Source organism: Malaya genurostris, chromosome 3, assembly GCF_030247185.1.
Source record: "Malaya genurostris strain Urasoe2022 chromosome 3, Malgen_1.1, whole genome shotgun sequence".
Classification (NCBI taxonomy): Eukaryota; Metazoa; Arthropoda; class Insecta; order Diptera; family Culicidae; genus Malaya; species Malaya genurostris.
Window position 1 is genome coordinate 227,581,497 of NC_080572.1, and position 25,969 is coordinate 227,607,465.

The window sequence follows — 25,969 nt, forward strand, 5'->3', positions numbered from 1 at the left end:
ATAATTAGTATATATGAAGGAAAAATAACTTATTGCCTTCCATATGTACTTTTTATTGAAAAAATAGATCCAAGACGCTAAAAATGTAGAACCGATTCAAAACGGTTCTGCCAATCTTATATGGCAAGAATCCGACAGAAAATGAACTGTTAATAACCGCTAGGCGAAATTCTCTGCCGGAAACGGTTGTTGCATTGTTGCCAGACTTTTGCCGGAATTCTGGCAGAATTCCGGCAAAAATGGTTGGCAGACATAGCCAGCCGTCTGGGGGGAAATCTGCCCGCCGCGTGCAAGTGGGGTCGTTTTCTTGGTCCATAAAGTGAAACATAGAATGCGCGGAGTTGACTTGAGTTTTGCGTTTGAAATCTATTTGGCATATTGTCGCAAAACTGAAATGTAGAGGCACTGCTTGTTTAGAGATGATACACGGAAAATAAAAACTACCTATTATTTGACTTCTTTTTACTTAATTTTGAGTACTTCCTTTCATTCGCTCCTTCAATTGTTGTCAAAATACAAAGAGCAAAACCACCCAACAGCGGGAGTTTCGTTCAATAAGCTAAAATTAAGTAAACCGTATTAACTTGAAATTGAGTCAATACGACTCAACTATAGAGTAAATATAACTCATCTTTGAGTATCTTTTTGCATGTGTCTTACGAAAACTACCTAGAGCCACTTTACCTAAAATTAGGTTATTGAACGAAACCCCCAAATTGGGTGGAATTTCCTTAAAATTAGGTTGATTTGCGGTTCCGTGTACTTTCAGCAAGAACTGTCAAATCGGTAGAAAATTCTAATTACTCCACCTTTTCCACGATTTCTTTTGAAAACGAGCAAATTCATTTGAAAATTCATAGTAAAAGTTGAAAAAAAAGTTTTTACTCTGAGGTGGTAATGTTGATCTAAGTTCATTGTGCGAAATCTACCGTTTATTCAGAATAGAGCATTAAACTTGGTTTGATACCATTTTTCAAATGCCTGGAAATAACAAATAAAGTATCCAAAATAAATAGTACTCGATTGCTATACATTCTAGTACTCGAGAAATCAACATTACACTGATTTCTGTTTAAAAAAATGTTGATCGGAAAAACCTAACCTTACCCAATTTCACACATTTCTGAAGATTTTCCATGTTTAATCGTAGTTTACGCTAAAAAGAAGTAGTAGTAATCACTTTGAAATCGATTTTCTTCTACTCCGAGTGTACTTTTATTGCTGATATCTATTTGTACTATTGAATAAACGATAAAAATGTTGCAAATCACTACTGCCGATATGAAAATTTCCGAAAGAATCTTTCTTTTCTTGGTTCCATTTTTCATTGGCAGGTGTCGATATCGGTAAATCAGCTTTGCGACAATGTCCAAAGAAAAGTTTACAACTCTTAGTTAGATCATTCCCATAAGAGCATATAATATAAAATAATCTATTTAACTATTAAAACATAGAAAAATTTGAATGAAGTTATTTTTTAATAGAAACCAAGAACTTGCATCGCTCTGCATACATGGGAATCGATTTACCATCAGTTCGCTCATTAGTATCAATTAGCAAAAAAAATACTTGCAGTATTGGGGACCCCAGTACCATCCGAACGCCTATTTTAATTAGCCAGTAGGATTATGTGCGACGTCAGAATACTTTCAACGAGTGTTCTTATCCAGTTTGGATAACGAATTTTGGTTTTCATAGAAGAAACAGACTTAATCAACCGAGAAGTGAGATGATACCATTTTTAAGAGCTTCGAAAGCGCAAGCTTGTTTGATAAAACTCATCAATAGCTCGTTGAAAAGGTATTCTCGCGAGGTATTGAAATATAAAAAAAGTTCTTGGTCAATTGCAGAAATAAAATAATAGAAATTATCTGTAACTCAAAAGGTGAACAAAGGATCTCAAAACCAATCAACAGCGTTTTGGTTTTTTGGGGAGTTCCTAATTTTAAGACTAGTTTAATCAAAATCGGCCTAGCTTGTATTTTCGATCGATACCGATACCGATACTAAGTATCGATACTTTTTCCTTTTGTATCGATACCGATATCAGAAAAAAAAACAAAACGGTATCGCGATACCAAGTATCGATACTTTACCTCTCGATACCTATTCCTAATAGAAAGTCTGTATTGTCCTGAATGAAAAATCTGTATTTATCTATATTCACTCTAAAACCGAGATATTTTTAATGAAAATTTGTTGAGGTAATGTTATTACAACAATTTATGGTATTATAATCAGAAATTGAATGAGCGTTCAATGGTCATATTTCTCTCTACAACGAGAAAATTCAATGTTTTTAAATTTTCATCAACAATCGGAATCAACAAAACATAATTTCAATTTCATATTCTTTCAAAATTTTGGCTTGATGAGTTGATGTGGGATCTCAGCGCAAACTCCCAACACCATCTAAAGACTTTTAGATCAATTTGTGATTCGCCCATCGATTACAAAAATTTTATTTTTTCACTACTACCAAAGAGAGCTCAGACGAACAGAAATTTTTTTCTTACAATTTTTTTAAGAAATCTGTTTAACTCTGTATTTTGTATGAAATCTGTATGCGCATGTAATATCTGTATAATAAAGATAAATCTATACAAAAGACATCACTGCTAGACCCGCACACATCACTTGTACGTGGCCGTCAGATTTCCCCCTAGACGGCTGGCTATGTCAGTCAGCCACTTTTTCCGGCATTCTACCCAAATTCCGGCAAGAGTCTGACAACAACACAACAACCGTTTCTGGCAGGTAATTTTGTCTTGCGATTATTAACGGTTCTGCTTCGTTTTGAATCGGTTCTACATTTTTGCGCCTTGGTTTTATTTTTTCAAGAAAAAGTACACATAAAGGGCAATAAGTTATTCCCCTTCTTATATAGTCATTATTGCCAATAATATGCTTTCTCACCAGAGATGCCAGGTAAAAATTTCAAATATCTGCAGACAGGGTCTGTAAATCAAAAAAAAAAAATCTGCAGTCAGCAAGTATGTCTTGCTGGCAGCAATTTCTCTATAAAGTATGACACGCAAAACTGACTTGGCGAGCAAAAAAAAAAAAGGTCGCGGAAATTTCAAAAGTCTGTAACTATAGACGAAAGTCTGTGAGAATTTCAAATGTCTGCAAAAGTCTGCGAGAATTTCAAAAGTCTGTAAAAGTCTGCACAACAAAAAATGTCTGCAGCACTATACCCCAAATCTGCAGATTTACACGACTGCAGACCTGGCATCTCTGTTTCTCACTACCAAACAAAACTCATATTTCAATCTCATTTATTTCGTCTCAGGATTCGTTCGTTTGTTTTAGTATGCACACGCGGGATTAATGAATATCATATGAAATCGAACAATTTAAGAAGAGCGAATTGAGCAAGACACGTACGACGAGAGAATGAAGCAAATTTCGCCTGGACAATTTTGACAGCAGCCGGAATGCAACCAGGCTTCTGCCGGTTGCCAGAATTCACTCACTTTCACTAAAAATACACTGATAAAAATCGACACGTTATACAGAAGTGTTTCACATTTCATTTCAAATTTTATTTAAATGCAATGATATTGAAATCAATAGTTATATCACTTGAAGTTTATCAACAAACAGAAATCGACGAAATGCATTACACCTTACAAAGTAATAGTTAGAGAAATATCAATAAACTTTTTGCAATAAGCAATATTCGATAATATAAATTTTTGCAATAACCAATATTCGATAATTTCTAGTTTCGTTTCATGTACAAAAAGTTAAGAAAAATGTTTAGTAATTACAAAAATACAGGTACAAGAATAAATAAATGCGAAGAAACAATCACTTGCTGATACGGCTTTCAAAACACCAGGAATTTATTTGAAAATACTTATTCTTCCCAATATTTAAATGTTTGTAGTTTAAATCCATATTAAATCAGTTGAAATCAGATCACGAATCAGGAAAAAACATACAGCCATTGTGTTTAAAACGTTTTATACATACACACAAAAAATATTATTGTGCCAATGAAACGGTTCAACTTTGCCTTCAAAAGGCTGCAAAAAATCAGATATTCAACCAAAAAAACTTTGAAATAAGTGTTAAAATTAACAATTTTTGAAATAACAGTGATAATACTTTTTAACGCCCAAGCAACACTGAATCGGTACATAGTGTATATTTATAGCAAAGTGACTAAATGCATTTCAATGTTCATTTCGAATAACTTATTGTTTTGATGTAAACATGATATATACCATTTGTATTATAAGTTAATCTGTTATTTCAAATGCTTCTACTATTTGCATCAAATGCAGATAGCTTATGTATTATTATGAACTCACTATCATTCTAACAAAAACATGCTCTTTACTAAAAAGAATAGCATTTTACCGACGACACGACCAGATACTCAGAAGAAAAATTCGAATAAAAAGTGTCCGTGAGTTACCATGGTATCCCAATAGTACAAATAAACATAAACAAATGAAAAAGTTATATATTCAGCGGGATACTATTCTCGAGAATACAGGCTCATTTTAACAAATTGTTTCTGTATGACCTCAGATGACTTAGGTAAAGACAATCACCTAGCCGGATAACGAAGCCGGAAATCTAATTTCTTGAAAAACATTTTCGATTTCAGGTTTGATATTACCGGTACTAGAAGTATTAGACGAAGAAATAAAAAAAATTTGCAACGGAGGATTTAAAAAAAAATTACGAATCAAAGGTATGTGCACTCCTGATAAATCGGGTTCATATCACGACTGTGATAATGATGACCAACACGGAATCTATCTCTAGATGCATACGAGTAACAACACATTATAAATTTAAAAAATTTCATTTCGTAGCTAACGAAATATTGCTTTTATAGAGAACTGGAAAAAGAAATTTCGCCAATGAAGGAAATCATGTAGGAGAATAACTGTTATCAACCTCGCCAATCCTTGGAATTGTGTATGCTCATCATGTGAATCAAAGATTAGCATTGAGGAAATAAAATTTTATATTATTTAAAACAAAGTTAGTTAGCCCTTCTACTCAGTTTTTGAGTGACTGAGAATGTTTTATTTGAATCAAGATAACGAAGGCAAACGTGCTACCCTTGAACTGCTACGAATTTTCAACTGAATTTTTTTAAATATATTTTATGAAACTATCATTGAGAACACACGAGTTGATTTTTTATATAAATTTATAAATATGCAAATAATAGATCTCAATTTGTTCATATGCTGTCTTCTGTTAAGTTTTTCGATTATTGCTTTCGTGCAACATTTACAATTGTTGTTTGCTTATTATGCTTATTGAAACAATCAGAATTAAAAATTATGAATATTTCTGAAGCATATGAAGAACATGTAATATTTTCTTATCTTCGAATTTTCTACTTGGGTTCAGTCGTGGCATCCCAATAAAGAACTGACGATGTTTGTCTAAGATAATCACTACCTTTTCACTCAGTATTGTTCTCATTCTCCAGGTTTTACGACGTATTGTTCGAACATTAAATCATTTTATTTTGTCTATTGAACGTTCATGGTTTATCTCAACAAAACTATTCTTCGAAATTCGACAAAATTAATTTGATTTGAAAATAAACACCAGTTTCTACGGTGAAAATAACTGTTATTAGAAGTACAGTCGTTTATTCTTAGTTGCCAGTTTCTAATATTTTTCGAACGATTCAGTTTTGACGTTACGAGTTACTGAGGGGTAGTTAAATTTGCGATACCGTTTTGATAGCCGAGTGGTAGGTCGTGCCGTCTATTTTACACTCAATGCAAAACCACTTTCGAATTAAAAGTTTGATAATTTTTACTCTCTATAAAAAGAACCAACGAAAGCTCTCAAATTTACCAAAGATCGTTATTTTTGTGTGTGTATGGTTCACAGACTAACAGACAGGACACTCAAATTAGATTCTTCAATCATTTTAACTGTCATTTCGAATATTCCTTTATTTGGGACAGTACTCACATGTGTCATGATGGCGCCACGTTACCCTATCAAAAACATCCTGTCTGTCATCTAGACTGTGTTTATTTTTTTCATTTACCAACAGAGTTGCCATTTATACAGAATTACCTGTAATGTATTGATATGTATTTGCATTTGTATGCGAATTTCATGCAGGATACAGATTTAATACATATTGTCAAAACTATATACAAAATTGTGCCTACCTCTCATCCTTCAACGCAATACAAAATCGAACCCGTTTAGTGGCAATATTTACTTGCTTCTGATCTGCCGCCACTTAATTTCGGGTGAAAATTACCAACACAATAAAAAATAGTCTAGATGAACAATGTTGAGAAAAATAAATGGTTACCTTCCAACATCGCTAAAAAGTTTAATATATTATTAACGTAATATAATAATTTACTGTGACGATTCATTTCCAAATATTATGATGAAATCAGGCATCCCTGCAAGCAGCTGATCGGTGTTGACAAACGAGGGGAAACCAACTAGTAAATTAACTTTTACATAACACAAGGGGTGTACCGATAGTAAATAGTTCGCGCAGTATAATATAGGTGGAACTAGTGCATCACGAAAAATTATTTTTTATAAGAATTTACTCATACTGTCATGTCGGTTAGTCTGTGTATGGTTTACACTTAATATTGCGGAATAGTCAGAGAATACAAAAATTGATGTGATGACAGTCGCACAATAATCATAACAACAAATCGTATCATCTGTATACAATACTTTGTAGTTGAACAAAAAACTGTGATTGTCGGTGAATCAACAATATACCATAACACATGAGGTTCCCATAACACAAAAGATTTTTATATAATTCAAATCGCATCAGTTAGCGTTTTTAGCTATGCGACTGATTCTTTCTATAGGAGTAGTGTGACGGATGTCTGCTGTGAACAGGAATAAAGAAGATGGTGTTATTCTTTTTCCGTATTCCTATGATTCATGATCAATCTTAAACAAAACAATTCGGTTTTGAATTCTGTCATCGTCTCTATACAAAATGATGGACGTGATTTTTCCATGTTCCCTTGTCTGAAAAGGTTCTTCACGACGCCACTGTTTTCATATATTGTTATGCCCGCCTTGTAAGTTGTATTCTTGACAGTTACTTACACGTTTGTTTACATAAGCGTGTGCATTTGCCGATTCCATCTATGAGTTCTGTGATATTCATAATATATTCGTGAATTCTATATGACATAGTTATTGATGGCTGTGTTTAAACGAAGCATTAAGGATTAGTTGCAAGTATGCTGAATTTGTTACGCTAGATATCTGTGGGGCGCGTAGAGCGAAGAAATTCGTCAAGCGGGTGCGAAAATGGGCGATAAGGCCAACCAAGTGATTTACATCGGTGATAAGAGCACCAATCGACAACGAAATGCACCCAGCCCAGACGGAGATCGCAAGGAAATGAAAATATTGTTTTTCGATCTGACTTATTACAACACGACAACGCAATTTTTGCTTTGCTGCGCCGGCGTTTTTGTGCTCTATTTGCTGTATGGATATATGCAGGAGTTGATTTTCACTCTGGATGGATTTAAGCCTTACGGTTGGTTCCTAACGTTAATCCAATTCGCCTACTATACCGCGTTCGGTTACATCGAACGACTGATGGAGCGAGTCAAAACGCCCCGATGCATCCCGTTGAAGACTTACGTTCTACTGGCGTTTCTAACTCTCGGTACGATGGGTCTGTCCAATTCGAGTCTCGGGTACTTGAACTACCCAACGCAGGTTATCTTCAAATGTTGCAAACTTGTGCCGGTGCTAATCGGCAGCATATTGATTCAGGGCAAGAAACATGGACCGTTGGATTTCCTAGCTGCATTCGCAATGTGCATCGGGCTGACCCTATTCACACTGGCCGATTCGCAGGTTTCACCGAATTTCAACACCTTCGGAGTGGTTCTGATTTCGCTAGCGCTACTGTGCGATGCAGCCATCGGAAATGTCCAGGAAAAAGCCATGCGAGAGCACCGGGCACCGAACAATGAGGTGGTAATTTACTCGTACGGAATTGGTTTCGTCTATCTGACGGTGATTATGCTAGTCACGGGAAATCTGTTTACCGGAATCGCCTTTTGCATGGAGGTATGAACAGATTCGGCGAGGTAACCGCGAACAAAAATCTAAATTTGTATTTTATTTTTCTAGCATCCAGTAGAAACGTACGGATATGCATTTTTATTTAGCTTGTCTGGTTACTTGGGCATCCAAATCGTACTGACCCTCGTTCGAACATGTGGAGCCCCGCTGGCAGCGACCGTTACGACTGCCAGGAAAGCAGTGACTATCGCGCTATCGTTCGTGTTTTTTAGTAAACCATTTACCATTAAGTAAGTTACTTCAGGGCCGTTTGAAGCGATTTCATTGAATTGATTTTTTTCCTGTTTCAGTTACCTATGGTCCGGACTGATTGTGGTGCTAGGGATCTATCTCAATGTTTACAGTAAGCGAAGTAAACTTACATTCGGTGATATTAATCATGTTTTAGCGCGTGGATATCACCACCTGGCACAACGCCGAGGCACTCCATCAACAAGTTCCAAAAAGCTACTTTTAGAAGTGTAAATTGTAAAATAGTATTTATTAAATTATTGTTCCACTACAGTGACATAAAATATTATTCAACACTGGACAAATCAAGAATGAGGATTTCGGCATATGTTAAATATCACAAGCCCTTAAACCCCAGCAGATTTGAAAGGTTTTTTCAGTTTTTCCATTTTATTATATTTTGTTTATCATACAACAAACCACTAAACATAGAATTGGTTTTATTTCTTCACCACTTGCATGCGTGTGAGTGTGTGTTTTGCCTTATACGATTAGAGCTTATAATTAATGTTCTTTTTGTTGTTACTTGTTTATTCGTTTTCATTTTTGTTTTTGCGATCATTCTTTCTAGTTGATAGCTTACTGCTTACTGTTTGCTTCGTTTGAACTCGCACTCTTCGCTTACGTAGAAACTCCAATTAGCTGCTGCGGTTGCTGTACTTTCAAAAAAACTCCCAAATTTTCACTTTCCCTTCGTATATGGCGTGGCTATTGTTTTTTTTTCCCATCCAAGGAAGCAGGGAAAATAAACAACGGTCGGTTGATTGCAGAGGGCTGTGTGTGGTAGGATTAGGTTTGTCGTTTTTCGTGTATAAAATGTTTAGCGCGATTCAGTTTGTAAAAATTGTTTTTTTTTCAGTTGTAAATTTTGCTTCTTTAGCAGGGAAATTTGTTAAAAATTGTTTATTTTTCTTTTTTGTTTTGTTGTATTTGTTATGGAATGGGAGGGTATTAAAATGTCCTCTAGTGGTTAATGGTGATTTATTGTTCCGGTACGCGTGCCCTACGTTCGGTAGGAGTGTTGCAGTTCAGAGAAGGGGGAACGCATTTTTACTGGTTGCTTAAAGTTCGAATTCGTACTGATTTGTACGCTTTTCCCCTTTCTCAGACGAGTCCTCCTAGCAGAAAAAGTTTCTATTGGCAATTGTCATTCGTGTATTGGACAGAAATGTGTTTTTTGTTCACTTACATTTGATAAGATTGCCTCTAATCGGAATCATTTCACTAAATTTCGATTGGTTAGAAATACAGAGTAGAGAGTAAAAAATGTGACTTCCTGTTTGTAATTTACTTTCCTTCGTATGCAGATAAAATTTCAATGAATTTCTACCACGCCTTGTTTCGTATTCCTAATTACATAGTCTGACGAACCAAACGATGAGGGTTTTGGTTGATAATTCTAATTAATATGTTCAGTAAATTAATTTATATAAATATAAATAGTCGTAAAAGTGATTTTCAGTTGTTTCGGCTGTTTTGTATTTTTTTTATTATTTAGTAATATAATTCAATGTTACAATGCACCTCACAACACTATCCGAAGAGAGGCGTGCGCACTAGCATATAGGAAACTGTTGCACTCCACGCATACTATGATCACACAGCTCTAGTACTTCGTTTCAGCAGGATGCCAGATTTTATCTACTCACTAAGCATGACTTTTGCAACGTTTCAGCGTTCCTCAACTACAAGATCGAACAAATACGGTTTTTTTTGTTGTGCATTTCAATGCGAATTGGTAAAGGTAAATGATGAAGCAACGCTTCAAAAGTTTGCAGAATGGAAATATGACAGAGGATTTTTTATGCACAGTGTTGATGTATTGATGAAGTTTAATAAAAAAAAACTAAACAAATCGAAACTCGTGACGGTGTGTTTGACTAAATAGATGCACTGCGTTTACAACTAATAGGAAACTATATTACAAAAGAACTCATTTCACTGACGAATCATTCTGTGAGGACGACTAGTATTACAGTTTTTTTCTTCTTTCAAATAGTTGATGCACTCATGTAATCTTTTGCTCTACATACTCTAAATAGTTAAAAGTCGGTCGCATTCGTTTTTTTTCTAATTATTTTTCACCACATACGTGCATAGATTCTAATCAAAGTCGCAAAGTTACGCTGCATGGTCGGAGAGTGTACTGTAGCGTTGAAACGGTGGAATTACCTAGATTAGATACACCCAATAAACTTCGGAAATAAGCCTTTACAACTTAAGTGAAGTTCAGATGGAAAATTTATCCAATAAAATGTAAAAATTTCTTACCATAATACCTAAACCACTTTTTTAATTGTCATACTCGAACACCATTGGCCAAAGTTCTCCAATTTGAGACATTTAGATCAAATTTATAATTTTTAATCTATATTTAAGAACTATTTCAAATCGTTCTTATTGCAGAGGTGCAATCAAGTCGAATCGACTATTTCGTATAAGCGGTCGTACAAAATAACTCAACACTGTCCCCAATTAAATTAAGGTAATTCGAGATCCAGATCAAGAATTCAGTTGTTGTATTCAATTCTAAAATTCTGGAACAGAACTCACTTTCGATTTCGAAATCAAATCTAGAACTAAATTCCGAACCTGAATTTAGTTTCAGAGCATAGGCTCCGAATTAAATTCCAGTATGCTATTTCGGAATTCTGAACATGAATTCTGGAACAGAATTTAGGAAATAAATTCTAATTCTGCAGCCAGCTCCAAAATTTTGGGTTGGAGTTTTAGATATAAAATTTTGTTTCAGAAACCAGATCTAGAATTGATATCTTGAATGTTGTTCTAGAATTTTGCAGTTGAATTTCTGGATCAGAATTCTGGTTACGAGTTTCGAGCTTAGATTAAGGAACTGAATTCAGTTCCAAAATCTAGTCTAGAAACCAGTTCTAAAAATCTAGTTCCCGAATCTAGAATAAGAATTTAGTTTCAGAGACTCGAGATAATTAAGATTAAGTTCTACCCATTCTTTCACAGCACGCATTTTTAAAAGACGATCCAAAGTAAAATAAGACGTATTCACGCCAAAACTTGCGATATTAACCTACACAAAAACTGAAAATTTGGCGTGATGGGAATGCACCACCATAGGACAGGACCAGACAAATGGCTTCTTTTTCAAGAAGAAATGCACCTTCTTGGAACTCTATATTAATATAGAACTAATCCGGTAAATCGTGAAAGAAAATGTAAACAAAAAGAAACTGTCATTTGCAGTTAGGTCCTTTTGTCGTGGGACTATAGAACTACTTAATATACGTTATCTATGGGGCAATGCAAAACAAGATACACAATTAAAACATGATTTTGATTTCGCCTAAAAAAGATACTGAAAAAACTTGGAGTAGGTAATGCCAGAAACATAACCGCGAGGTTGACGTAGGACTGCATTCGAGATGTGTATAGATAGCAATTGATTTCATACCGTTTAAGATTTATAGTATTGAAAAGGATTTGTATTATAGCCAAAAGGGTGCCAGTTTAGGGCAGTTTTTCAGTGAAAGAAACTATCAAAATGCTGTACGAAATTCATTTCTGACATTCAGAAGGACCAAGTTGTAGAATTCTCTACGATAACACTGTTCGGAACATTTTTCTCGAACACGATGCAGCAAAATGATAGCTATCGTTCGTTTGGTGTAAATTTCGCATAGCGTAAAGTGCACAAAGCTAATCAAATTATTCAAGATTTGCACGAAACTGATATTTATCTTCGATTTGCAAAGAAGCAATCTTCCTTAGATAACATTTCAGAACATGCAATAGTTCTTTAGATAACATTTAGAACGGCTGATTTTGTATAATTTTCTCCATTGTTGTCCACTTTTCGTTTTCTTTTTCTCTAATGCAAACGACCACCAGCAAGATGATACGAATGGAACATACGACAACTGGTTTGTAAGACCAGCGCCCTATGCATTGAACCACCAACCCGGGACATAGATTGAAGCACCAGTTGAATAATGGCGGGTGTAGCTCCACTGTTTTGGCGTAGATGGCAGCCTGCGCACCCGATGTGTCTTCGTTCATGGATTATCATAGACTGAAGCTAGCAAACAAGCAACAGGTTCTATTTATCCATCCAGACATCCAAGTATAGATTTCAATGTGTGTAAGAAATTAAACGGTTGTCTTAAAAAGCAATCGCCAAGTAGGAATTCTTCTACAGAGGCGCTTCGAGCAACCCAGGAATTTTTTATGGGCTCTTGCATTCGAGCGGATTTTTGCTTGTATGATTTACATAGCTTTTTTAAAAAAGTTTGTACTAGTTTGGATGTTTGTTCTCTGTGGGGAAACAGTTGTTAAGAAATCAAATCTGGAGTAATTTCGTTACACTTGCGTGTCATGAAATTTTGAAAATGCACCCAGGTGAGCATAGTCAAGGAAAACATAGTCCTACGTCAAAACACGACGAAGCATCATTCGGCCGAAATTTCGGTAAATATTGCGTTTACTGAGATATTCGTTCGATTATTACTAAATTTTTAGCCCCTTGTTATGTTAAATCGATGTTCAACAGCAATTGACTATAGCACTAGCCATGCAATGGTTCTGTACGCTTAAGAATCGGCTGCGAAGTTTCACAGAAGAAATGTAATATCAAGACTTTAATTTCAATAAACATTCATGATTCATGCGTTGTCTTTTGCCTTTTCTAGTTATTGTAGAGATTAGCACTACTTAATTAACTATGCATCCATCGTAAATAAGCTGATGCGGGATATGTTAACGACTTGCAACGGCATGTCAACTATCATATAAAGCTTAAACATTTTTATTCCAATTAAGTATTTAAATATTTGTATGATTCCGAAATGTGACGCGAGGTAGAATCACTTATAATCTTTGAAAGGTCACATTATGAATGATCATAGAACTTTGTCAGCATCACCGCTGGAGTACGAAATATCATCGGAAGAACGATTCTTCTATCACATATTTGTCCAGTTAATACTCCAAATTTAGGCGCTGGAACATGGAAAACGACCGATCCTTAAATCAGTCAGATTCAGAGATGGCAGGTAAAAATTTCAAATATCTTCAGACAGGGTTGGAAAAGGCTGTACATCCGAAAAAAATCTGCAGTCAGCAAGTATGTCTTGTTGGCAGCCATTTCTCTATGAAGTATGATACGCAAAACTGATTTAGCGAACAAAAAAAAAAGTTCGCGACAATTTCAAGTCTGTAAATTTTGACGAAATGTCTTCAGCACTATGTACGAAATCTGCAAATTTACAGACAAATCTGCAGATCTGGCTTCTCTGGTCAGATTGAACACTGTTCCATTGACAATTTGTCGTTTAAGGACTATTCACATATATCCGGTCCGGTTCAGTGCCGGCACGACACCGTGCACGGATACTGATATTATTTCATTCGTTTTCTATGCGCGCATTCACACCTATCCGGCACCGTACCGTTTCAGTACAGCTCGCCGTCAGTGTAGCGTCCGTCCGGCTAACACAAATTCGTCGTCGCCGAAATTTTTTTATTTTCACTGAGGTCGATATGTCACTGAATTTGCTGTGCCGGAATGGATACAGAACGGAAGGATTCCGACAAAAAAGAACACTGACATTTCACGGAACTGAAATGTGTGAATAGTCCTTTAACATATATCTCTCTACCACAAATTGAAACAACAGAAATGATCGATATTTTCCAAACTGATAATTGCTTTATGTCAAATATTACGAGCAAATAATTTAATATTTGAGTGGAAGTAATTTTTCACTTCTTACTTTTTCATTTATTTTCATTACGACGAAAATCTCGGCAATTCATCATCCGCACAAAACCAAAAAATTTCGACGAATTCAGGTCAGATTCCGACATTTCCGGATGCTATAAACTTTACCGAGATGATTGCCGAAAACTCCGCTGTTCAAATTCGGAAAAAATTGAAGTTTTCAGACAATTTTGTAAGTTTTTCCACAGTTTATTTTGAAATTTAGGGTATTTCACTAGTTCTGAATTTCGTCTTTATCTAGTGCTACATATCCGAAGAACTTAGATTAAACTCGATGAGCCGACGGCGAAATGTAAAAAAAGTAAGATTAAACCGCTTGAAATCCGCACACACTTAAATTGCTCTTTTGATTCGTTGGATAACATTCATTGAAGTTTTGCGTAGACATAGTTCAATGTGTATTGTTTACATTCTGTCAGTTGATTCCATCAGATGTAGGAATGTCGATTTTTTCAAATTATTCGATAAAATTTCAAACAGACCCTGACAGCTTGGAGCGAAATCAGTCTGCAGTTCAGCAACGCCATCGCACGGCATCACATTCAACACATCATGTCAATTGTACGGGTGCGCAGTGCTGCTATTTTGGCGTGATATTTCTCTGCCCTACTTGTATGTACGAGATTCGATACGGACTCGTCTGAGGGCACCATGCTCGCAAAAAAGGATGTTGCCAATGATTTGACCGGGAAATGTGAGAGCTGGATCTATTGTAAATATGATACCTTTGTTTCAAACTAATCGAAATAATGTTACTTGATTATCGATCGATATTACGACATCTCTAATCGGATAAACCAAAAATTTCAAAATGGTTACGAAAGAACAGTAAGTGCGCGAATAAGTTTCACACGAATACTTTGAGAATAAGGATCTGACGGAAAAAAGTTTGGAATCGCGAATTCTACGGTGTCTGGTATCTTGAAACGATTCTGGTGTCTGGCATCATAGAACGTCTGACTATTGATCGAAAGCGAAGATCCGAAAAAAAGCCAGATCAACGAGAACGATCACTAACACGTGGTTTGAGCCTTCAAACGAAAAATAGAACGCCTTATAACTATAGTTCGGAATGTAGCTAGAAAGTTACAAGAGATCTAGACTTATGTGCAGAATACTAAAAATCGAACTGGAACTACGTACGTTGGCACAAGTGTATTGGGCCCGGGGGTATTACTTTGAGGGGGACGAAATAGATTTGGAAGAATAAATCAAGAATTTCGAAATCATGAACAAAGTCCTACTATTTTTTGCCCACAGTAGTAGTATCGGAGCTTCACTAGACTAGTCTCCTGATCAATTCTATACACTATTTGTAGGTATTAGAATTCAACTTCGGAAGATATAATGTGACTGGTTTTTAAAACCAGTCTCGGAAAATGTTGGATATGTTTGCCTTTTTGAATAGTTTTAATATATAAAAATTATTTTCCTTATCATCAAACATACATCGACCGATGCTTCAAAACGAATTCCCCTGCCTTCTCTGGTATCTGTACAGTAAAATAATGAAAATGGACCAAATTTTTAACCCTAACGAATAGAACGAAAAGAAGTGATCCGAGATGACTCCCTTGTGGAGCACCCGATGTAACGGACTCAGAGAGTACAATCAGTATGCAACGATAAAATTCATTTAGTTATCCAATCAGGGAGTCTGAATAGCCTCATTTTTTTTTTCAAAAGCGAGCTGGTAATAAGTGTAGAAACATAGTTCATTGAGTTCGTGGTTTTAGCTGGTCGCTCTCTGACAAACTCGTGCTGATTAGTGAAGATGATATGTTTTACGGATGGGTGAAGAAGATCCAACTTTAGGTAAGCAGTTCAGAATTTAGAAACCTTTGTAGTTAGTGACGTTATGTACGTTACCGGATTGGTGCACTAGAACTATAAACGCATCTTTCCTCTTGGCTGGGATTCTAAATGGACAAATGTTCTTATCAAGCCAAGTAATCTACTCGTTGTTGAGACCGCAAACAATTTAACGACTGAAAGACAAATCTAGAAGAGCTATGGATTGCACTAAGCTTCCTGAGCAAATGGATTCGATGAAAATATACCAACTTTCCTCAACGGTCAACCTATCACGAATTGGGTCTACATTGACGGAACAGTTTTTAATTCCAAAGTTTTGGTATCATGATTTCAATAATAAGCCAAATTCTAGTTGCTACACACGGGAAAAATCTATTCTATAAATAATAAAACCACCATTAGGAACAAATTTCTTGTTCATGCACAGAAACTGTTATGAATATGAACATCAATTAGATACCAGGTGCAACTAGTTTGTAATGATAATTATAAACGAATTACGTTTACGTATAAGAAATAGATCTTATACTCTACTTGTTTTTTCACATAACTTTCATGTGTTGTGAACGGAAAAAGGTGCCTACTATTGTTAATCCGCACACAGTGTGCTAAAACCCGTTCCAATCGATCGAGTAACTCTCCACCCTACTAATTAAAACACTGTTTGTCATTCCTATTACGATTCTTCTAGCAACGTAAAGCAATGTCACTGCGCGTGTGTATGTGTATGTTTGCATGTAATGTATGTTTTAGTTTAAAGTCTACAATGTAATGTCTGCTCAACTTTGTTTCTCTGTGTATGTTTAAGCTTACTAGTGTAGTAGGACCCATCCCAAAAGCAAATAGGGAGCAGCGCTTGGACTCCGACTCTCGCAGGCTCGGTCTCCTTAGTCTTGCACCTCTCGATAGGGCACCTCCGACGTGACGGTAAAGTTCTGGAAATAGTGATTCAAGAACTCGAACGTCGGACGTTTCTCCGGTATCGCGTCCCAGCACTTGAGCATCAGACTGTAGATATCGTCCGGTAGGTGATGATTCGTTGGCTTTGGCATTCGGTAGCCCCGTTCGATCTGTTCGATTACCTCGCGGCTGTGCATTCCCGGGTACGGCACCTGACCGTAGGTGAACAGTTCCATCAGCAGGATACCGTACGACCAAACGTCCGATTTGATCGAGAACTTGCCGTACACGATCGCCTCCGGTGCCGTCCATTTGACGGGGAACCGTGAACCCTGCTTCGGACAGTACTCGTCATCTGCTATCACCCGTGCCAGACCGAAATCACAGATCTTCGCTACATTGTTCTCACCAATCAGCACGTTCCGGGCGGCCAGATCCCTGTGTATTAGTTGTTTCAGTTCTAAGTACTCCATGCCGGAAGCGACCTGGGCGGCGATGTAGATCAGATCTTCGAACTGCAGAAACTGACCATCCCCGGTCCGCAGATAATCCAACAAACTACCCTTGGACATGTACTCCTGGACAATGTAGATTGGTTCTTCTTTGGAACAGACTGCGTATAGCGCGACTAGCCTACTGTGACGGAATTTCTTCATGATCGCTGCCTCCTGGAGGAAGGCCTGAGTCGACATGGTGCCCTCGCGAAGCGTTTTCACAGCAACCTCGATGTTATTACGCCATTTGCCGTAGTACACCTCGCCGAAATTACCGTGACCTAGCTTGCGAATTAGCTGTACCTCGTTTCGATTAATCTCCCATTTGTCTCGAAGCTCCGGTCCGAGATCCCATACCTGTGGTTGTGGTTTTGGACACGGGCTCGACAGTACATGACATAGACCAAGGGCATTTTCTAGAAGAAGATTTAAAAATGGAATTATCATAAAGTACAAGTAGGATTGAAAGCTTTCGCGACTCACTGGAATATGCCATCACGAGAGCAGGTAGCGAGGGGAAAGTCTGATTCGTTGCGATGTAGTAGCCTCCGTTGTCCAGTGGTTTTATTTTGTAGTGTTTCACGTGATAGCTCCGTGATTCTTCCCAATCCTTAACCGAAAGGGAAAATCCGTTCGGATTATGCTCGGACGGCCGTACCAGGAAGGTACCGCGTGGATTCTCCGCCGCCAGTAGAAGCTTGTCAGCTTCCTTCCGAGATACATTCTCGAAAAACCAGCTGCCCGGGTACAGAGAAAAAAGTAGTTAGAAATAGCAAGGAAACCACCCAACACAACACATTGATACGTACTCTTCACTGTTGACGCTACGATCTTCGGCAACAAAATTCCACGGAATGAGACCTTCCTGACGTGTTTTGAGGTGCACCACTCGCCACCAGTCCGACTCGGTGTCGTCCAGTACCTCCATCCGGTCGCCCTTGACGAAGCTGACATCCGTTTCCTCCCGAGCATTGTAGTTGTACAGGGCCACCACTATCCGTCGGGTGCTGTGTCCGGGGAGAACTGTACATGTGCATGCAATAGACAGGATGAGAGTTAGAAAACTCTTCAGCAGAAATGGTACGATAAATAATATAAAATATGTTCGAGAAAATTATAAGTGAATTAAGTAAGTTACGCGGATTTCTGAAGTTACGCGGGACGTATCTCCCGCGTGAAAAGAGACCTCAGTGTACATTACAAACTATGCAAAAAAACTACAAAAAACAGTTCCAAAACTGATACAGTGAAATGTCAGTTGCGTTACTTGTACGATTTCTAAATCCTGATAACACTAAAATACATTGCTTTTGTAAAACCGCATAAAATAAAAAAAAATCGCGTTATATTTCTTTCCGAAGTATTGTACGTATATGTGACAAAAATGTACACTTGATTTTCGCGGAAATGATTGAACCGCTTTTCAAACTTGGATTAAAAAAAAGGTAAAAAGACCCAAATTGTGGTCAAAAGGTTCCACAATCGAACTCACTTCTCAAGGATAACTTTACAACTCATTTCTCAAAGGTAACTTGAACGACTAGTGCAAACGTAGGATCAAATAAAAGATCTTTTTGTCTCATAAAAATGCCTTAGTTTGACTCGGATTTTACTCCCGGTTCCGGAGTTGCAGGAAGAAGAGTGTTTGCAATTTTATCCAAATTGAAGGTCAAGTTATTCAACGGCCAAATGAACACTCGTCGGCTATACTGGTCCCGAGATTCCGGTTTTGGAATTACTGTGTAATGAATGTTTCAAATGTTTAACAGTTATCTAAAGCGATGTTGCGAAAAACGCAACCATTATTTTGAATTCGGCTCAAAACTGTTTTAATTTGTAGAAGCCCATTGGTTTCAAAATGTATGGGGATGACTTTATTTATTTTTTATTTTTTAAAACACGCAAAATATTAGATGAAAGTTGTTCGGTCAACAATATAGCTTCGAATGTCAATATCTTCGGTGAAGTGGCTTTCGACGAAACGACTCCCAGTACAACTAACCTGCAAACTGCAAAGAAACGGTTCCATTAATAAGTAGCAAATGCTTCTTGGATTCGCGCACAACAAACCACAACAGAGCAATGTTGATCGTAGAGTTGTGGAAGAAGCTTTTGTATCATATCGGCAGAGGCGTTGACGCAAAGTATTTCTCGATTGACAGTAGCTCTAAGGACTGTTCCAAAAAATATAGAAGTTGCCGAAAATCGCTAACATTTACATTTCCTCTCACCACTCGTATAACCGTTTATTTGTTTCCATCAAATGTGTGAACTTGCATAGAAACAACGTAGAAATATTTCTGCACAAATGGTGCACAGAACCCGGACTGTCACTGAGAAAGATGGCAAAAAAAAGAAAAAGTGAGAGAGCAGTGCGAAGAACGATCGGGTAGTTCAGTTAAGATAACACCATTGATCGGGCCCGGAGTTGGAGAGTTGTGCAATGCGATCCTTGCTGGGAATTCGAACTCTATAATCTGTAAACGTGATATTCGAATATAAATCATATAATTTTGGCATGGAAGGTTATAATATGGCAAGATAGCGACAAAATGCCGCAAAGATAGCGAAACTATCATTCGCATCGATTCAACCCCTTCGAGACCACGAGCCAGAAAAAAATATTTTTCTTAAATTGACCGTTACAACGGCAAATTTCTATTAGCAGAATAATTATCAAGTAAACTTCAATCATAACGAATTCATTTTGATAATGCGTATGTGATCTGCCATGGGATAGAACTGGCACGGATTTTTTAGGCGTGTTAATAAACTATTACAAAAAATTGTAGAACGTCCACTCCAAAAAGTTGGTCGTCTTTGACAGATATATATATATATATATATATATATATATATATATATATATATATATATATATATATATATATATATATATATATATATATATATATATATATATATATATATATATATATATATATATATATATATATATATATATATATATATATATATATATATATATATATATATATATATATATATATATATATATTTGTTGATGCTTTCAATGAACAATGAAATAACACTTGTCGCTAAGGAATATTACCAGTTGAAACAATTGACCTCAATCCACCAGTCGATTAATTTTTCTTGTGGTTCTGCAGGGTCCGGCACTCGAAGTGTAACCAATTAAAAAGGCCATAAATTCAGTTTGGAAAATTACTTTTACTTAATTCAAAGTACAAAATGTGTAAAAATAATACAAAATTCAGAATCAATTCACTTTTGCTCGATATGACCACCTTTTGCCTTGACTTGATGACTTGAGAGAGCGAAGGAGCTGCTTCGTTTGGCCGAATGTGACTTGCAGGTATTTTGGCCCACTCGCGGACAATAACTTTTTTGAGCGCCTCGAGTTCGGACATTGCTCTCCAAAATGGCCCAAAGAGAATAATCCATTGGATTCGCATCTGGTGAATTCGAGAACCATTGTGTGGACGTGATGAAGTTCGGAACGTTGTTTTTCAGCCATTCTTGGTTCACTCGAGCTTTGTGAGACGGTGCCGAGTCCTGCTGAAACGTCCATGGTCTGCCACCGAAATGTTTGTCTGCCCACGGCTTCAAAGCAACCTCCAGAATACTTTCCCGATAATATGTCGCATTTACCTTGACGCCAGGCTCGATGAAAACGATTGGAGAGCGCCCATCTGCGGTTACAGCGGCCCAAACCATTATCTGTTGCGGGTGCTGCCTCCTGGTGGCCAATCGATGACTCAAATTCTCGTATGAACGGTCGGTCAAGTAAACCCTATCGTTTTGAAAGTTTACGAATTGCTCAATTAGAAAAACTTTCTCGTCAGAAAATACAATGTTCGGAAATTGACCGCTTTCGGCAAAACGAAGCAACTCCTTCGCTCTCTCAAGTCATCAAGTCAAGGCAAAAGGTGGTCATATCGAGCAAAAGTGAATTGATTCTGAATTTCGTATTATTTTTACACATTTTGTACTTTGAATTAAGTAAAAGTAATTTTCCAAACTGAATTTATGGCCTTTTTAATTGGTTACACTTCGAGTGCCGGACCCTGTAATGCTAGTTAATTTCAATACAACAGACAGCGGACGGGTTAAAATAACTGTCCAATATTGGGGACGGGTATAGCGTGATGGGATAGTCGGTGCCTTTCACGCAACTCGCCTGGGTTCGATTCCCAACCCCGCACATAGGGTCAGAAAAATTTTCTGGTCCGAAGAGGCGAATGACCTAAGATGTTAAAGCCTCTATAATTGAAACAAAAAAAAAACTGTCCAATATTCTGGCAGAGATGCCAGGTAAAGTTTTGCTCGTCCGCGTACTAGAAATGCTTCTATGCGATCCCAAAATTTAAAATTATGATGAGAAAGCCAAACAAAAACCCTACAGTAATAGAAAAAAAGGCGGGTGGGTAATGTCAGAGACATAACTGGATGTCGTGAATACGAAAACAACTGACATGTTTCTTAACACTTCCGAATATCAATTAGTTGATCAATTGTGTGAATTATGCAAGCATTCCCCTATTTCGCATTTTTCGCAAAAAAAAAGAGGTTTCTTTTTACGTGATTTCGTCTGTAGCTTTTTCACTAATGGGCGGTCCTAACGGCTATAAAAATAGCAGCATATAGAATTTTAATTTCGATTATTTCATATCATTGAAAGAAACTATCAGAATGCTGTACGGGATTCATTTCTGCCTTTCAGAAGGACCAAATTGTGGAACTCACTACGATACTGTTCGGAACTTTTTCTCGAACGATTTGTTGTACAGCAGCAGATATTTTGTTCTCTTCCTCAGAACGCGTTCTGATTGGCTGGTGTTGACATGGGTCAAATGAGACAGGTTTTTCAATAGTGTACTATTGAAATACTTCAATGCCTTTTCTTAACACGTTTAAGTTGAAAAATTTTGATTCTATTGGTAGATAGATTATATAAATCCTTTCACAGATCACTGAGTTATGAGCTTTAAAAATACGAGAAAGGCAAACGCGCCTTATGAATTATCCTCTTTGATACTCGTTTATACCAAACATTTCGGAAAAGTTTAATTTTGAATTATTTGAGATTATGTCACACAACTGAAAATTTCATCATAAAATTGTGATCATACTTCCGATGGCATGTAGCAAAAATTATGTTGATTGGTCTGACGCTCATTATTTCGCTATTCTGTGACGATTCCGTCGCATTCTATGTCCAGCTGAAAACCACTATATTGTCAATGTAATGAATTTTTAGACTCTAGCGCTAAAAATTTTGACAGGAACATTTTGCTCACACACTAATATTAGTACAAATGTCATATGCCGTGCACATCAGAGATGCCAGGTTAAATTGTTATGCAAGTTTTAAAAAGTTTGTGCAATCAAATTGTTGCAGTGACAGTGAAAAAAATATCGCATTTTATTGTGCAAAAGTGAAAGTTAAATGATCAAAGAATGTAAATTTCAAAAATGTCCATTTAACATTTGATAATAAGTACAATCCTTAAGTATCTGCGACGTTTATCAGAAATCTGTAAATTCAGGTATAAATCTGCAGTCTAAACAAGTGTAACCACAAGATAAACCGCAAGTCGCCATCTTGGATTTCGGAACAATCTCAAACATCGTTTTACGGCATCTACTCGTCAAATCCGTTATTATAATGGTTTTTATGGGTTATCAATAAACTGGAAGTTGCCAACTTGAATTTTGAATCGAATTAAAACATTGTTTTTTGGCTATTATTCGTCATATCAGTTTCAAAAATACAGCATTAAGGTACGATTACATTAGCCAGTTTATCTGCACAAACTTGTGCAGTTTGACTGTATCATAGTGTAATCGGTTCGCAGTTGTCTGCAAGCAGTCAAAATCGGCTTGACTGTCCATCTGTATGCAGTCAAAGTGTGCAGATTATCTGTGACAATGTAATCACAGTGTGATCATAGTCGACAGACAAACAGTTGATGACTGTGCAGACAAATTTGACTGTTTCTGAAACTGTTGTGCAGAAGTTGTCTGCCACAGATTCTATGACAAGCAAAAACTTGTTTATTTCATCCAAACACAAAGCAAAACGTTCCAGCACCAGTGTGAGAAGTGAGTACACGTAGTTTTCCCCAAGAGGGTTGGTTTCGTGATCAATTTTTTTTCTAATGTGTAAAAACCAGATAGTAATAAAAAACCCGTTTTAATCCACCTAGTGGTGTATTGAGGGCTTTCTCGTATTACTCATATTCTCACATTCCGGTATATGTGGCATTCTTCGAAATAATTTTTATTGCTTCTTGAAAGAAAACAAAAAAAATCAATTAGCACAACCAACAACCAACAAAATGAAACAGTTTTGCTATTGCAGGTACTTCTGCAACCGGTGTAAATGAAATCGGTTCGAATGACCATCTGTTAACATGACTTACAAACTGTATTGATTTTAGTCAATTTTATAAGATTTTATATGATTCAGCCATCGTACTTTAAACGACGGTTTAAATTTTAAATACTTATAATTTTAGAAATGGTAAAAATGAAATTTTAAACACTTGCATCCGCGCAAAGTTCAGAAGCTCAGGAGTTTTGGCCTTTTATTTGAACCTAAATTTGTGAATATCGGTCAAGCGACCTCTACGAAAAGTGAGTGAGTTCCATTTTTGAGTATATGACCACTATTTCAGGAACAGGAAGCCGGGAATCAGGATAGCCCAAGGCTCTTTGAATATGATGCTGCGGCTCTTCAGTTCTACGCACATATATTGTTTATTTTACAAAAAAGTACTTGAAATCGATCGAAATCGATTAACGAGTATTAGACACCACTTCTATCCCTCAAACACGTGTACTAACTTCTCACCGAACCGCGTTGTCAATGTCATCATTTCCGGTCGAAATAATGAAGCTTATCGCATATTTCGTAGAATTACTACTGAATTTTCCGAGCTCCTCCTTCACCATAAAGTGCAATGGATCTCCAGAAGCATAGTACTGGAACGTTTTGCTTTGTACTTGGATGAAATAATTATGAAAAATTAAATAATGAATTAATGAAAAAAAGTATTAACTACTCCAAATAAAAAAATGCTGGACGGTAACAGAAAATGTACTTATTTGAAGTTTTTTTCAAGGTTTCGTAAATATTTACCGAATTTCCAATAGCTTATCGTTCGTTTATTAGTTCGATAATTAAATTGATTATAAAGCGTTTGGTAATAAAATTGAGGATCTGTCCAAATCAGAACTCTGCCCCAAAGCGAATTCATACCGTTATACCATATTTGAAACAGCCTAAACTGGAGACAACCTTCCCAAAATTTCAACTCTTTAATTGTCATATTTACGGAGGTAGGATGATTCTATGGATTTCCATTGCATTTGATTTTTGAATCCACAACATTATTTACAATTTATTGAAAATGTATTTGTTGCGTGAAAAATACTTAACAATTGCGAAACATATTTTTTCACGCTTTCGATTTTGGTGCCACTCTGGATTTTTAGTAATAGCAGATCTACACAAACGTGTAGATAATGAACATATGAAGTGAAAGAATCTCAAGAAAGATGGTCACTATTTGGATATTTTTTTTTCTCATTCAAAATAAACTTTTCATTCAGCAAAAACACGCTCACCTTATACTTGGTTAATAAACAATTTTTAGATACATCGAAGAGCTGTGGAAAAGTTCAGTATTTGAGATTTTCTAAAATAATAACCTCGGAAATTTTTTTTTAAGTTTGAGCGATTTCTATACCTATTTTTGATATTTATATAAAAGGGAAAAAACCGAAGTACATTTATATTCCTTCTTTAATTGCTCCAAACACAACACATCAAGTAGCAACGCAACGAGACCAGTTTGTGAGACCAGATCGATATTTTACCATAATAAAATATTCCGTGAAAAGTTCTCTGCCCCACAAACTTTCTTCCAATGTAATCACTGTGTGCAGAAAAACTGTAATAAACAGCCCACTCCCTATATTTACGTCTGTAACCAGTTTGATTTGTCTGATCAATGTAATCACAATACAGACATGCTCAAAAAGTCTGTCACAGTCAAATATAACAAATGTCAAAATATTGACTGTCGGCAGTCAAACTTGACTGTTGCAGTCATTTAACTGTGAATAGTGTAATCACATTGCCAGACCAAATATAAACTGCCGAAAAATTACTTGTCTGTGGCAGATAAACTGTGACAGATAAACTGGCTAGTCTGATCGTAGCTTTAGAATATTGTCATAGCACATATTTTCATATATTTTCGAAAACCTCAGTAAGTTCATTAAAAAAGTTTACGTTATTTGGAAATCACCTCGTAGAAAAAGATTACGTTATTTGAGATTTGGTCGTAAAAAGAGTTACGTAAATCGAGTGACTTCGTAAACGGAGGTTTGGATGTATAGCACCAAACGTTTTACCTTCGCTTCCAACATAAATCTACAAAATTACCTACATTTCTGACGTTGAGAAGGACATACCTAAGGAAACATGTATCGGTAGCCGAAACCATTCAGAATTTTGAAAAAGATTTGTAAAGGTATCAAAACTTGTCACCAAGAAGTCCTTGCTGGATCTAACGAAGAATGTTCAAAAAAAGGTGCACCGGTTAACCTTTTTTTTTGGAGACCATCCTACATAATGGTTGAAGTGCAATTGGTTCGCTTATCGCTTGTTTGTTATATGATGCTCTAGTAGTCG

At 36.5% G+C, this 25,969-nt stretch overlaps 2 protein-coding genes across 3 annotated transcripts in view; one reads left to right on the forward strand and one right to left on the reverse strand.

The window, feature by feature from the left end:
- Nucleotides 1–7,070: 7,070 nt before the first annotated feature.
- LOC131438260 (adenosine 3'-phospho 5'-phosphosulfate transporter 2) lies at nucleotides 7,071–8,634 on the forward strand. Its single transcript, XM_058608137.1, has 3 exons — nucleotides 7,071–8,076; nucleotides 8,140–8,321; nucleotides 8,382–8,634. Exons 1-3 carry the CDS (start codon nucleotides 7,300–7,302, stop codon nucleotides 8,554–8,556), a joined length of 1,134 nt encoding a protein of 377 aa, XP_058464120.1. The 5' UTR covers nucleotides 7,071–7,299; the 3' UTR covers nucleotides 8,557–8,634.
- Nucleotides 8,635–8,684: 50 nt separating this feature from the next.
- The window catches only part of LOC131439021 (tyrosine-protein kinase Src64B), a 223,728-nt gene continuing 206,443 nt past the window's right edge, over nucleotides 8,685–25,969 (reverse strand). For both annotated transcript variants that reach the window (XM_058609502.1, XM_058609501.1), the window contains exons 4-6: nucleotides 18,093–18,306; nucleotides 17,767–18,020; nucleotides 8,685–17,699 (exon numbers count right to left, since the gene is read on the reverse strand). In XM_058609502.1, the coding sequence (XP_058465485.1) occupies nucleotides 16,777–17,699; nucleotides 17,767–18,020; nucleotides 18,093–18,306 (1,391 nt within the window). In that variant the 3' untranslated portion in view covers nucleotides 8,685–16,776. The remainder of the gene's footprint in view (nucleotides 17,700–17,766; nucleotides 18,021–18,092; nucleotides 18,307–25,969) is intronic.